The sequence below is a fragment of the Numenius arquata genome, chromosome 17 (assembly GCF_964106895.1).
Source record: "Numenius arquata chromosome 17, bNumArq3.hap1.1, whole genome shotgun sequence".
NCBI lineage: Eukaryota > Metazoa > Chordata > Aves > Charadriiformes > Scolopacidae > Numenius > Numenius arquata.
Genome location: NC_133592.1, coordinates 6,458,181 through 6,472,602, shown reverse-complemented (window position 1 = coordinate 6,472,602; position 14,422 = coordinate 6,458,181). Strand labels below are relative to the sequence as shown.

The 14,422-nt window shown below is 40.3% G+C and overlaps 2 protein-coding genes across 2 annotated transcripts in view; one reads left to right on the top strand and one right to left on the bottom strand.

Moving 5' to 3' along the window:
* The window catches only part of MBTD1 (mbt domain containing 1), a 33,015-nt gene extending 31,250 nt beyond the window's left edge, over positions 1-1,765 (bottom strand). The window contains exon 1 of the mRNA XM_074160159.1: positions 1,745-1,765. Within this exon, the coding sequence (XP_074016260.1) occupies positions 1,745-1,765 (21 nt within the window). The remainder of the gene's footprint in view (positions 1-1,744) is intronic.
* A 655-nt stretch (positions 1,766-2,420) lies between these two features.
* Positions 2,421-11,345, top strand: UTP18 (UTP18 small subunit processome component). The gene is made up of 14 exons (XM_074160164.1): positions 2,421-2,788; positions 2,938-3,065; positions 3,170-3,265; positions 3,903-3,982; positions 4,214-4,305; positions 4,935-5,060; positions 5,911-6,085; positions 6,420-6,520; positions 7,340-7,430; positions 7,742-7,865; positions 8,751-8,925; positions 9,570-9,712; positions 10,496-10,555; positions 11,189-11,345. Exons 1-13 carry the CDS (start codon positions 2,486-2,488, stop codon positions 10,518-10,520), a joined length of 1,659 nt encoding a protein of 552 aa, XP_074016265.1. The 5' UTR covers positions 2,421-2,485; the 3' UTR covers positions 10,521-10,555; positions 11,189-11,345.
* Positions 11,346-14,422: the final 3,077 nt, after the last annotated feature.

Below are 14,422 nucleotides of genomic sequence, written 5' to 3'. Positions count from 1 at the left end.
TTTTGAGAAAACTGAAAATCTACAAAGCCCTTACACACAGAGTATTTGGAAGAGACAAATACTTCCCTTTAAACACTGTGTTACCATTAAAAAAATAAATCAATTTAAATGTAAAAAACCATAAAACACCACCAACCCAAAAACAAAGTCTTCAACACCTGAATTCATTCCATGTGCTCAGAGTCAGATTCAGCAAAATATCACACATGCCCAGAGTGTACCGACTTACCTGAGAAATGAAGGTATGCAGTAGCAGTTTGCAGAAGGTATCAAAAGCCTTGCAAAATTAAATCAAATTTTAGAAGGTAAGAGAAATGAAACCCAATGAGAGGGAACTTCTGCACACATTATCATTAGTGCCACAGTCGTCTAGCTCTTTAGGGAATGACAATGAAGAGAACTCTTACTTTCATTCTACAATGCTTTTGCACGTGCACACACTCTCAAGAATAACACATAAACTATTCTTGTGGCATAAACAATACCTTCCACACAGGAGAGTATCTACCTCTGCTATGTTTCCCTTTGGCTTACATTGCACACTTCCTCAAAACGATCCCTAGGCAGAAGCAACAAGTAAAGACTACTAGCCTACCAACTGTGTTTTTTTTAAAGGAATATATTGTTTTAGTTCCCATTTAGTGTTCCATATCAGAGTCTCTCATAGCCTTTTTAATCCATTCCTTGCAAGTCGAAATCAGACTGTTATAAGCAAATTCAACAAACAAGTAAGTAAATGCAGGTTCTCAAACCTGCAAAATAATTTTAATTTAAAATATAGAAGATTGCCCTGCAGCATTCAGTTTTAACTGGTTTTAGATGTGAACAATCACAAGGGCTACCACCCACATTTTAAATTGTTATTTTTTTAATGAATTACTTTTTCACACGCAGTAGTTTCTACCATAATCAGCATATGCTTTGTAGTAGGATTTTTTTTTATAAAAAAAAAGCCACACTGAACAGAAATTGCTACACTTTAAAACATTTCCAGCAACAACCTGAAAGTGAAACTGGTTTCACGGGTTTACTGCTCCTCACATTGAGAACGAAGTCACAATATAAACAGTCATAAAGATTATATAGAGGTGGGAAACTGGATGCAAAGAATCCCGAACTTTTGAAGGGCTAATAGCGAAGAACACAGCACTTAAAGTGAGCGCGACTGGAAAACTAACACTTGAAGGCTTTAACTACAAGAGGAAGTTGCTGAAAAAACAGCACTTCGCTGGACCACTGCGAGAACGCCTGTATCGCTGAATACGAGATAATCTGAAACTTTTTGCTCCCGACCCTGACTGCTGGCAGGAAGAAGGAGGAGGAGGAGGAGGGAAGGAAGGACAAAAAAAACCCCCGCCCAGACGGAGCGGGCCGAGGGAGGGCGGGGAGCGCAGGGATCGGCCAGCGCTGGGGATCACAACAAAGGGGGACCGGCCACCGCCGCCTCCACGTGCCCGCCGCTCCCCGCGGGTGACAGGCTTGGCGGGGCTGCCAGCACCCCCCGCGGCCCCGGGAGACCGGCTCGGCTCAGCAGGGCTCACCCAACGAGGTGGCCCAAAGCCCGTCCCCCCATCCCGCCCCCACAGGAGCCGAAGGGTGCCGGGGCTGCTCCCCTCCCACAGCGACCGGCCGCCCCCGGCGGCTTCAGCCCTCGGCCCCCCCCACCCAACCTCAACGCTCCCCTCAGGCGCGCGCCCCCTCAGCGGGGCAGCCCCCGCCGCCTCCCGCAGGCTGAGGTACTCACCAGGTCCTTTGTGTTTTCCATCAGGCCCTCATGGGCAGGAGACGCCCGCTGCCTCTGCCCCCTCCCCTCGGCTCGGCCCCCTCCGCCTGCCGCCTCCCCCTGCGAGGGGCCGGGCCCGGCGGGGCAGGAGGCGGCCTGGAAAGTTCAGCCTCTCCCTCCGCCGGCGGAACGAGCCCGACTCCCTGCGCCGGAATATCAACAACATTCGCATGGCGCCTCTGCGCAGGCGCGGCGCCCGGCCCACCGCGCGCCCTCATTGGGCTCACAGCTGTTTGGGGCTTCCTCGCTCGCCGTACCCCCCCTTCGGGAGAAACCACTCACAAACGGAGGGGGTTTTTAGCAGCAGGACAGAGGATGAGGGATAAAAGCAGCCCCGCGGCCGCTCGTTTTGCCTTCCAGTAATATGTGATATGCTCAGAGCTGTCGCTAGGCAGCGGGTGGGAGGCGGTTGTTGTACAGGGGGAGGGAAACCCCCCCTGCGCGCGCAATGGAGCTGCCTGGCCGTGGGCCGCGTCACGTGGAACGTGGGGTGGGAAGGGGGAGGGGAGGAAAGGAAGGCAAAGAAAGGAGGACACGTGACAACGCCTTGAGGCCGGGGCAACAGTGGCCTGGTCACGTGGGCTGAGGAGGAGCAGGGGCGAGAGCCTATCACGCTTGGGGGGCGGGGCAAAGAGGCGATATAAGCTGGTGTCACGTGGCTAGCGAGCACGCCTTCCGGTTCCGGCGGGCCCCTGAGGAGCCATGCAGCGCGCCGCGGCGCCTCGCCCGGGTTCGGTAGAGAAGAAGAAGAAGAAAATGAAGAAAGTTAAGAAAATAAAGAAAACAAAGAAAATGAAGGAAGTAGTAAAGCGGCTCCAGCCGCGCGCCGATGAGGCGGCGGCAGCAGCACAGCAGGCGGTGGAGGAAGCGTCTCGCCGCGCCCGGCACTTGAAGGCCCTTGGCCGCGCGTCGGGCGCCGAGCGGGAGCTGGAGGAGCTCGTGTTCGGCGACAGCCTCAGCGTGGGGGAGGACGAGCTGCTGCAGCGCCTGGCCGGCTCCCAGCGGGTAAGGCTCGGGGCCCGGCCCGTTCTGCGGGCCCGAGCAGGGGCCTGTGCTTCGGTTCCGCGTCCCCCGCCGGCTCCCCGCCGCCGTGTCTGTCAGCGGCCCGCGGCCGTCCGTGGCTGGGCTGACACGGCCTGCTTGGTTGCTTTCAGCTGAATGCTACAGAGAGGAAAAGTCTCCAGGAAGACTCCAGCGATTCGGAAGTAGAAAATGAAGCAAAAGGTGAAATCTTGTCTAAAAAACCGGCCTGGGTGGATGAAGATGATGAAGCTGAGGAACAGTAAGTTCAGGTTTGCAGGTAGGAATTGTGTGTTATGCTTAAGAGCGAGTATAAGTGGCTTCCATTCAAATGATCTTCATGTTCTGTGTGTTTTTTCTCACTAGTGTTGATATGACCCATAAGTATAGGAAAGACTTCATGAAAAGTGATGCTGAGAAGATTCTTACTAAGAAAAAGCTAAAAAGGAGACTTGAAGAACAGTGAGTTTCATTACTGTTTTTGTGGCTAACTTTATTAAGATGACAGAAGATACATCTGTGTGACAGTTTTCTCTTTACCCACTGTATTGACCTGTTTAAAGCTGGTGCTTCTTACAATATTTGCAGCATTTTTAAATCCAAAATAATACTAACAATAGTAAATAAAATCTATATTAATATTGTCTAGGCTAATTTGTTTAATATTTGCTTGGTAGAGGTGTATAGATCTCTTTAATTTGTCCTCTAGGGAGTTATACCAGAAATTTTTTATAGCGATGCATTGTTTTGTGAATAGGATGATGGGAAATGGTAACTTAGGATGAGCTGAAATGTGAATATAGTCATATAGCAAAGCAGAACCTTAGATGCGTTTGGGTTGTCTTGGTATTAGCATGTATCGCTCCAAAGAACAGTGCTTTTATGTTTGGTACCAGTTTTGCTTTAATTTCACATTCAGGAATTCAGCTAAACACAGAAAGCTGATTGAAATTTTAAAAAACTTGCGTAGTGTTCCATGTGCAAGTAGTCGTGCAAAACTGTGGCCATGTGTCTTGTAAGTACTTAATGTGTAGAAGGACATTACTTTCTCAAAAAAGTTGGTTTGTTTTTCTTCTTTTCCGCTTACCTCTCTTTCTAGGTTTCAGCGAGCTATGGGAGGAGTTCCTGCCTGGGCTGATTTAGAAAACAGGAAGAAACCCAAAAGGACTGCAAGCGATAGTAAATAAATTCATTACTATTCTGATAAGTGTTTCTGTGTTTCCCTATTCAGCTTAATTATTTTTGATGTTTTCTAAGTTTCAGCAGTGTGATAATATGCTGGGTAAGCCAGTTTTATTCCTTCCTTCTTTCAGTGTGCTTTGATCTGATTTGTTTCTGTAAGGAATTTGTAGGTTTTGCTGTGGGAATGTTTGTGGAATTAGCTTTTTCAATGTGTTTTGTTTTAATTAGGTGATAGTGATGAAGATGAAGATGATGATTTGCTATGCAGGACTGGCAATTTCGTATCAAACTCAGAGTCCTTGCCAAGAGGTATTTTGAAGGTAAAGGCAAGCCTATCCTTCTGCCTCAGTTTGACCAATATGCACACCTTGACTTTTTTGTTGCTATTTGGGCAGTAAAATTAGTGATCGTATGAACTTTTTTGTTTCTGTAGCTGAAAACTCTAGAGAGTAAACAGTTGGACAAATTGGATAGTTCACATTATGAAAGAGTAAATTGAGATGTATTGTTTGACATGAGAATTATTTTTATGTACTCTAAAGTAGCATCTTGTAGTAGGGCTTTAATTTCTCTATAGGGAGGATGGAATTCTCCTGCAGCTTTGAGGCTACTAAAATGGTCTTTTAGGAGTGAGAGCCTTAAATGAGTGTTTCTTACACTATCTCTTCTACAGCTATTTCAGATGAATCAGAATGTAACTAGTTTTATGGACTGCTAATTTCCAAGTCAGTAGGAAGGCTAGCTAGTTTATCTTACCTACGCTGCTGCATTGGAGCAACTTACCAAACTTACTCTGTGTATTGTGCTTATGTCATGCTGTCTAACAGTTTGTCGTAGGGTTTGAGATCTTGTTCTTGTAGTATAAAGAGCAATTAAGTTGCCTGTTCATCAGCATAACCAAAAGTGTGTAAGTTGTATTTTGTTCTAAACTGCTTGATCTTTGTTCCAGATGAGTACGTGCTTGCCTGCTAATCAGGAACGTTTTGCTAATGGAAAATTGGCAACTGTACAGTTTCATCCATCTGCTCAAGTGGTCATGACTGCTGGACATGATCGATCTGTGTCACTCTTTCAGGTGAAGAATTTCATTCTATACTGTGTAAATGGACACTCGTATAGAATCTTTATAAATATACCTGAGATAGCCTGGAACAATAGATGTGATGGTGTGCTCACAGGGGCTGTAATGTTACAGTTACTGTAATGTCTGCAGTTACAATGGAATTTCCTTGGTTGAAGGCATCTTGTTGGAAGAAATTTCCATCTGTAACTTCATACCAACCACTTACAGAGTATAGGCAACCTTACTTGTAGCAGTTTTTAGTTGAAGATTTGGTTTTAAGGTTTCCAGTGACAAGGAGTAATGAGACTTTTCTTTCCTGAAGTTGTTTGTAAAGCCCACAGTGTTGTGGGCAGTCCACTCTCATTTCAAAATGTAGTACTGTGAAATCATTTTGGGGTTGGAGAGGCTGTACTGCAGCAGGAAGCTACTCATCCTGCGACACTCCTGCCCTGCTCTTTTGAAAACTAAGGATCATAACTCTATTTTGGAACTTTCAATATGGCCCAGAATCAGTAAAATGGTCAAAAACAGAAGTTGAACTCGAGACTCCCACAGGGCTGCAGGAAAGAATAATGCGAAGCAAATATGTCTGTTTAGAAAACCACAATAGAAGATTATTTGAACAAAGGGTGGGTAAGATGGGGAAGGATGTGAATTGTATCCAGGAAGGCTGAGAGTGCCTGATCTATAGGGTGAGGAGCCGAGAGCCTGGTTATTTGTAGACTGAGAAGAGGAGATTAATGTTTCAAACTGGTGTAGCTCTTACTTTTTATCTCTTGTATACTGGCTAGTTGATATGAATTTTCTGTGTAGCAATATTTGGTATGTTCCTTTATATCATAATCTGTTTTTTTTTTTGAAGGTTGATGGTATAAAGAATCCAAGAATACAGAGCATCTATTTAGAGAGTTTTCCAATCTATAAGGCTCGTTTCAGTATTGATGGAGAACAAGTTATAGCCACTGGTACTCACCATAAAATGTTCTTTGTGTATGACATGATGAGTGGAAGTATCATTCCTATACAGAAAGTAAGAGGTAAGTTTTGTAGTGCTTTAAGTGTCTGGGCATAGCTGAAAGCTGTCCCAAAGAGAAATGGCGTGTGAATTTGCTTTAAAAGGTAGTGCAGTGAATTGTAGGAGGTAGCATTTTTAACTTTTCTTCAGAGATCTTTACTCGAATGCCTTTAGCTTTAGTTTGTCTGGGATATTAGAAGTTAATTGTCACACGTAAATGAGGTTGAGTTGTAGCTTTACTGTGACAGTGTACTGCTGAAGTGGAGTCGGGTCTTATTCATATTCATCATACCTGTGAATATTGAGGAAAAAGAAAAAATTACACCGATTTGAAGTTCTGAATCTCTTTTTTAAAGGTGTGGAGGAAAGATTTCTCAGAAATTTTGAAGTGTCTCCAGATGGATCATTTATGCTTCTAACTGGAACTTCAGGTTATCTTCACTTGTTGTCAATGAAGGTAGTTTCTCGTCATGGCTCATGTAGCTTCACTTTCTTGGGACCTTTTTCCTTTTGAATCTGGTTGGTTATATTTAATCTGAAAAGCAATCTAGCTTTCAGTTGAAACTGACACATACTGTGACAGCCTTCAAAAATGAGCTGCTGAATCAACTAACTCTAGGTTTAGAAAATTTTGGGGTGTCTCAGAATTTTTTTCTCACTGTGCAGCTCTCTTTGGGACTGCTGGAGTTAAGGCCAGAATTTCATGGGGTTTTAAGCTGTCACTGGGAGAAGTCATATATCAATGTTGTATTTCGGCTGATTGCACAAACACTGCTGGCGAAAGGAATGGGCTCAGCATGAAAACAGGCATCTGAGGGCGGAAAAAATATAGGACTGCTTTTCTGGGAATAGCGCTAGTGCATGCTGATGTACCATGTTCATGAATCATGCCATCTGCTGTGATTCATAACGCATAGAGAATTTTTTCAGTTAAATTTTAAAATGCCATATGATGGTACCTGGATTTGTTTTAAACTTTTGCTAGGAAAAATACTTTTTAAAAATAAAAAGATCAGTTCCATTATATAATGAAGACCCTTCAGCGAGGGAGCAAATGAGTTTTTATTGAACTGTAGTTGTGCAATAATAAATTGATCATGGACTCCTGAGTTGAGTATCAGCTTCTGCTCTGGTCTGTAGGCACTGAAAATGTTGATGCTGTTCTTTTAATGTCAGTGTAGCTAACTTAAGATTTTTGTGGGACAGGAGTATGGAAACAACTTGCTACAGATTTTTGGCAGAATTATTGTCACCATTGTTGTTCTTCATCCTATAGACAAAGGAACTGATTAGCACTATGAAAGTAAATGGAAGATGCACTGCATCTGCTTTCACTCCAGACAGCAGTAAAATATATAGTTACTCGAGTAAGTATTCTCTCTAACAGCACTAATCATAATTCCATTTAAATTACTTAAGTAATTTATTGTTTTACAAAGATAATTGAAAGGTTTTATTCTAGTCTCCGGCCTAAAAATAAACTGAGTGATCAATCATTAAAGAATGGAGTTCACTATTTTAGTATGCCTTTAGTTGTTTTTTTTAAAAAATACCCTATATTCGATAGTTGTAAATGAGCTAATAGTTGTCATCTAATAAAATTTATTTTAACAAAGCAGACAAACAATGTGTTCTGTATATATGGTTTCTATAATCTTCTGTTTTATTTTGCAACCAGAGGAAGGTGAAGTTTTCATTTGGGATGTGAGAAGCAGGAAGTGTCTACATAAATTTGAAGATGAAGGTTCTTTGGAAGGAAAGTGCATTGCTGTTTCAAAAAATAACCAGTATGTGGCATGTGGGTAAGTGACTCGGATTTGATATCTTCCTATCTGATTTTGAAGCTCTTCAGTAAACTTATTGGTGGCTGGTGAGAGTGTAGGAAAATGGAATAAGTTTGGTTTTAATAAGGTTAGATTAGAGGTGAATAGGTGAATATTGCCTATTTTATGATAGTAATTTGATTTGTTCCATGTATATCTAAAATGCCATAGCACACTTAATACCAGTATCACTTTTAATGTATTACTGTTGATATATATGGGTTTAGCAGTTAATTTTGAAATCACACTGACTGAAATCACAAATTCTGTAGTACAAATACTGATTCAAGGTCTTCCCCTTTTTGTCTTTCCTATACTCCTAGTTTGGCTCCTGCAGTATAGCATGTTAGCATTTGAAAAGATGCCTCAACTCAAAGTCACAAGCTTGAAAATGTTTCTCCAATTATACTTATCAACATGCAACTTCAGCTAGAGTATCAATCCTTTCAAATGAGACTAGCAAATACTTAAGTACAGTATGAATTTTCTTAGCCCACTGTAGAAGGGGATTTTTAGTGGACTTACTCTACAGGGCATTTAAAAAAAATAGTTTCAAGGTTTTTGATTATGTCAGAATCTTTTGATGCCACTCTCTCATTGCTTTGAATTCATTCTATGTAAAAGATGCTTATGAGCGATCTCCAGTTAAGTGTGTCTCTTTAAATAAAAAAAAAAGACAAACAAACCTCTCCACTAAATACTGTTTTAACTCCAAAGCAAAATCAAGCTCCAAAGAAAATACCATTATAAATTCCAGCAAATAATTGGAAATTACATTTTCAATTGAATGGTGGCTAGAGAACAAGGTAATATGTACTGTAAATGTTATTCTTGGTATAGTCTTTGTTGATTTATTTTTTTCAGTTCAGCTTCTGGAGTTGTAAATTTATATACCACTGATGTCTGTCTCAAAGAAAACCATCCTAAACCAGTTAAAGCCATAATGAACCTAGTTACATCTGCTACGTGTGTGACCTTCAATCCCACCACAGAAATTCTGGCAGTGGCTTCCTGTGAAGCTGATGAGGCTGTCAAATTGGTATGTTAGCTGCCTTAGTGCAAGGGGTTTTTTGTATCTTGATCAAAAATATTCCTGGTGATGTAATAAAATGATGTTGAGCAGATAAGTATATTGCAAAAATTGGGAGACTGAGCAGATTAGGACAGATAAAAGCTACTGTATATTTATAAGGAAATAATTATTATTTTTTTTTCTTCAGGGAAGTTGTTCTGAAAAGAACGTCTTATGGTTTAGTTTACCTTTTGTTTTTCCCTTTTTAAGATGCCCTTATTTCAGTGCTGTATATAAAACTCAGTGACAAATGTGAGTTTTCAGCAGCATTAGCTGTAATGGTCTTACTATGTGGGGTTTTTCCTAGCTCATTCAGAATTTTTCCAGCCTTGTCAGAATTCTGGCCAGCAGTAGAACTACTGAATTGATCTGAGGGTTTGGAAGCCTATTTTTCTACTTAGATGTAATTACTTAAAAATAAATGAGTTACAATAATTGGCTTTGTACTGTGTTCCCTGCACCTTTTCTCCAGTAGAAGTCTATCTATAAAGTGGTGTCAGGAATAAAACTGAACATTTGAATTCAACATTGACCTTTTAAAATTTGTACATTAATTTAAATTTTGGTGGCTTTTTCCTGATTGTTATAACTAATGACCTCTTTCTCAATAGGTACACATTCCTTCATATACTGTATTCTCAAACTTCCCAGTGTTCAGAAGAAAACAGATTTATCTTGCTCAATCTATGGACTTTTCTCCCAGAAGTGGTTTTTTCTCTGTAGCAAATAACAAAGGCAAAGCTTTGTTATTTAGGTATGTACTACATTAGTTTCATTAATCCCAGATAACATGTTTATATTCTGTAAAATGGGGCAGATGACTGGTAAATGATAAGGTTTGACTTCATGATCTGAATTTCACCTTATGACTTCATTGAGTGTGAAGCTGGCTTTTCCTTCTGGAGAATGAATGAGCCTTGTTTATCATCTGATCATAAAATATACATTGCTGCAGACAGACATCCCTGTCAAAACTGTCATTGTCCTTTTCTGAGATAACTGGTATGTAAAAAGCCAGATGTTCCCCCCATTAAATAAACCCAGAGGATTAAAAGACTAACTTCTCCCTTTTTATGAGAAGGGAGAAGTGTGTTTTTTCTGCTGGTGTGGTCAGGAGTGGTAATACCTCAGAGCAGGAATATTCTTTTAAACTAAGTAACGTTATGTGATACTTGAAAAACTTTGTATTTTTAATGTGAGATTTTAATGATTTATGAAGTCTGACAGGAAAAACTTACAAAAAGACTCCCAAGCATGTCTGTAAAAATGTGAATGGATCTGGCAATTTGTCCTTTATTTCAACTTGAACTGCATATAATGTGCAGTTTCCTGAAGTGCATATAATGGCACTTGAAGTAAATCTAACCTGGATGATTGCTACCTTCTGCTACACATTTTACAAAGATTGCTATCTTTGCTACACCAGATTAGCTAAGAATACTCAAAGTGGGGCTACTGAATAGTTGTTGCTTCTTTTTGCTGTTTGGTCAACTGGTTACTGAAGTTTTCGATGTCTCAACTTTTTTTTTTTCTTCAGGCTGAAACATTATTCAGATTTTTAAAAGAAGATACAGGAGAAAATGGACCAGTAACTGAGGTAAAAGTAGCACTAGAATTGTTGACAACATTGTCTTGAGAAATTTTATTTTCATTTTGCTACGTTCACCTCCGTAGATGGCAACAAGAAGTTCTTAATACTGTGTAAGCTGAAACTGTTCTGTCTGAATCATTCCTGTAGCTGGCTCCACATGATGAGCAAGAGTCAGGCTTGTCTTGTCAGTCTCAGCTTTTCTAATAACACTCTTACAGGGAGTTATTAGTTCAACTAAGCTTCTGCTCAGTCTTACTGACAGGATTTTTAAAAATCTGAATATATTTAAGTCAACATAGGCAGTGTTATTAAAACCAGCTGCAGGCTGGCAGATACTTGGCTTGATCCTGTTCTGAAGCCATGGAGGTGAGGCCACATGAGTCTGCGTAATTTCAAATTTAGATAACAAATTACTGAAGTTTGAAGCGTAGCTTTTGTGCATATATGATTTTATTGTACACTTTAACCTTACAAGTAATGCAGTAATTCTGTTTGACCCAAAATGTGTTAATGATTGGAAGCTAAACTCATTCAGACTGGAAGTGGGCAGTCTTCTGCATGTTAAGCTTGCACAAAATTTTGTGATGGCTAGAAGTTTGGAAGATACTAACAAAATTCTCTGTGCTGATCTTTCCCCAGGTGCTGTAGTATCACTTGCAGATACAAGTATGCTGACAAAATCAAAGAAGTTTTTTTTTTAATTTTATATGGAAGTTCAAAAATACAAATATAACATCTGTTTTTGAATGTTGTTCCTTAATAAACGTACCTGATAAGTTTCCAGGCAAGTTCTTTCAACTTTTTCCAATGTTTTGTGTAAGCAGATGATTAAGTAGATTTTAATGGTTGGCATTCAGGCTAATGTCTTCAAGGAATGCTTAAATGTGTTTGGTTATTATAAGCATATGAAGTATTCCAGTGCTGAAACAGAAACCAGCTCTGCTCCATGCATTTCGCTTGAGCTTTTCCATCAGCTGGGTTCATTCGAGGCTGGGTTGGAAAGAGCATTTTTCTGACTGGAGGAGCAAATCAACCTGAAACCCTGTTGATGTAGGTGGTGTAGGTCAGCCCAGCTTAAGGGGCCAGCTACAGCTTAAAGATTGCCCAAACCAAAATGTGAGAAGCACCTGCCTCAGTTGTGCTTACTGCCTCCTGTGTGTCACAACTGTGTGCAATGTGGTTTTAATTCTTAAAGGAAGACCCCATTCTTTCTGTGAAAGCAAAGCGTCTTGAGTATCTCTTCCTACTAATTTTTAAATGAATTGTGAAATTCTAATACCATTGGGCTCACCTAGCAAGGACTGCTTTACAGCTGTTGTTGCTGGTTCTTTGTCTGATGGCAAATACTGCCCCTCTGATCACTTTGTTCCTGAAGTGGCCACCTTTTCTTTTTTAAATACATAGTCAAAAAGTTGGCTAGGAATCAGCTACAATAAAACCCTGCTTTGAGAATAAATTGTAACTGATATGTCTGTCTACTTCACATGAGGGAGCCTTTTGGGTGGTAACATCAAGAGCCAAGATGCTCCACTAACTAGTAGTGAAGTCATTAAGCCTTCAGTGAAAGTGGCATTACAAAAAAGGTACTCCGAGCATGAGAAAAAGCTAATTCTAGAACTCTGTCAAAATTTTTAAATATTTGAGCCTATTGTTAAATTATTGGCATATTGTTTTAAAAAATAGAATATTGTGTTTTCTGATACAATGGGTTTTTAAAATGGCTTTGCCAGTGATTTGTTGTAAGATCAGAACTTGATTTCACAACTCGGAGGAAAAAGTAGACTATGCTCTGGAGTTGTTAAATTGACTTCAGTGTTTAACATTATTGCAGTGCTAAACCTAAACTAAAGGTCCTAGCATGGAAGAGTAAAATTAAATTGTAAATATGCTATATTAGGATGATTGCTGTAGGGTTCTTCTGTTAGAGACAAATCTAGCTAAACTCTGGGGCTGAGATTTTGTTATATTTCAAAACTCTGGGTGCTGAAACTGGATCTGTGAGTTCACTAGAGGGCAGCACTTAATCACTTATTTGGAGACTTGACTCCTTTACGTTACTGAACAGTGCGTCCTGTGACAGCACTGCTCATGAGTAAGGTTTTGGTTGTTGTTATCCACACAATTTGCCTTTTTTAATCATCTCTGTATTTCACCATTAGGGAGGCTTAAGTAGTGTGACTTCATCCACAAAGCTATTAAATAATTTCAAATCAAAGGCTTCTAAAAAGGTAGGTTTTTTAAATATATTGTCTTTTACCGAATCTCACTGAAGTAGCTCTGAGGTATCTTAATACTGTTTAATCTGTCCTGACACCATTCCCCTCTTTGCACAGTATGTGCTTCTCCACTTTACCCATTAAAAAAAAAATATATATCCCAAATCTAGTGATTCAAAGCCATAAAACAAGTCATTAGCAGATCTAGAATGGGAACTTGAGAATTAATGGGTTCCTGGACTACTTTTAGTTATAAACACAACAATTTCTGATGTTCTTCCTTGCCCATCCTGCTTACTTCTGGTTGTAAGAGGTCCAGATTGGGCGGAGTGGGAGAGTGAGTAGAAAAGGTATTGTAAGAAGCACTGAGGTCCTGTGTGCTCTTCTGTCACTGCAACTGATTTCAAATAGTGGCAGGAAGGAAGGAGATATTAAATGTTTCTTTTAGCAAATTCAGTGATGTAAGCTGCAAATATTAAGCTCGATACTGAGTTGTGGGGAGCACTGCAGTGCAAGAACATTTAAGCTTTGTACTAAATACCTTAATTCTTGTTGTTGCATTTTTTTATTGTCTTCTGGAAAACATCCAGAAAACATACTGCCCCATCCAATATAAAATAGGGAAGAGTTTTGCTTTGAGAAATAAAGGAAATACCAAGATGATTGTTGCAGTTCTTAATGGGTTTTGACCAATGACACTTTCATGTTCAAAACAGGTCTTCAAGGTTGGATGATACAAAGTACCAAAAGAAGTTGAAACTGCTACTGGGGTGTTAATAGTGATTCATCCCATTGCAAATAAAGTGCACATATCACTACTCTCAGTCCAAAAACCTCAGCTCTTTGTCAGTTTGCCGTGTGTTAAGAGTACTTAAGCTTCTGACCTATTTAAAACATCTTTGCATTTAATTCCTTTTTTCCTAGCATGGCTTTTTTTTTCTGGCATTGCTAAGCTGAGCTTCTTTTAATGAATTATTTCTCTGCTTTTCCTCTCCTTCCATTCTCCTTGGCAAAATAAATTTTATTGATGTAGCCCATTAAATATTTATCACCGCAGCCTTTCCCCTTCAGGCTGTGATCTTGTCCGATTTTGCAAGCTAAAGAGAATTAGTCTGGTTAGTGCTTAGAAAGGAAACCTGCAAGAAAAAAAAAAAACAAACTACTATGGCTAGATGTTAGGGTAACACTGGTTATTTAGAAGATTGGGTTTGCTACTAAGTCTATCTTGAATCTGCTGTTTGACCCTGCTGCTGTTTGAGAGCTTTGTTTGTGGTGCAGGTGGTTTTAGCAAGTTATTAAAGCACCAAATGATTATTTCTTTTTTCTCCTGTGTCTCATTCAATATCCAGGATTGCTGCTTTCAAAAGTATTTGGAAAGTTACGGTTCTGTAAATCTCTTCCACGTGGAACTGTCTCAACAGCTACATGATTTTTCCCAATGCTTGCTGATCAGACAGCAAATTAGATTCTCCTCTTTGGATGTAGTGCTAAACCCATCTAGTGGATGTGGCAATCATAACACACCTTGAAAAGCTGGTTTCTTGCCTAAGGATGCTCTTCTGGAGGGTGTCTGAAATAAGTCTGTACAGGATAAAATCCTCCCTTGCTGCTGTGCAGTACCTCCAGGAGTCTGGCTGGTGTCCCGTACACCGCACCG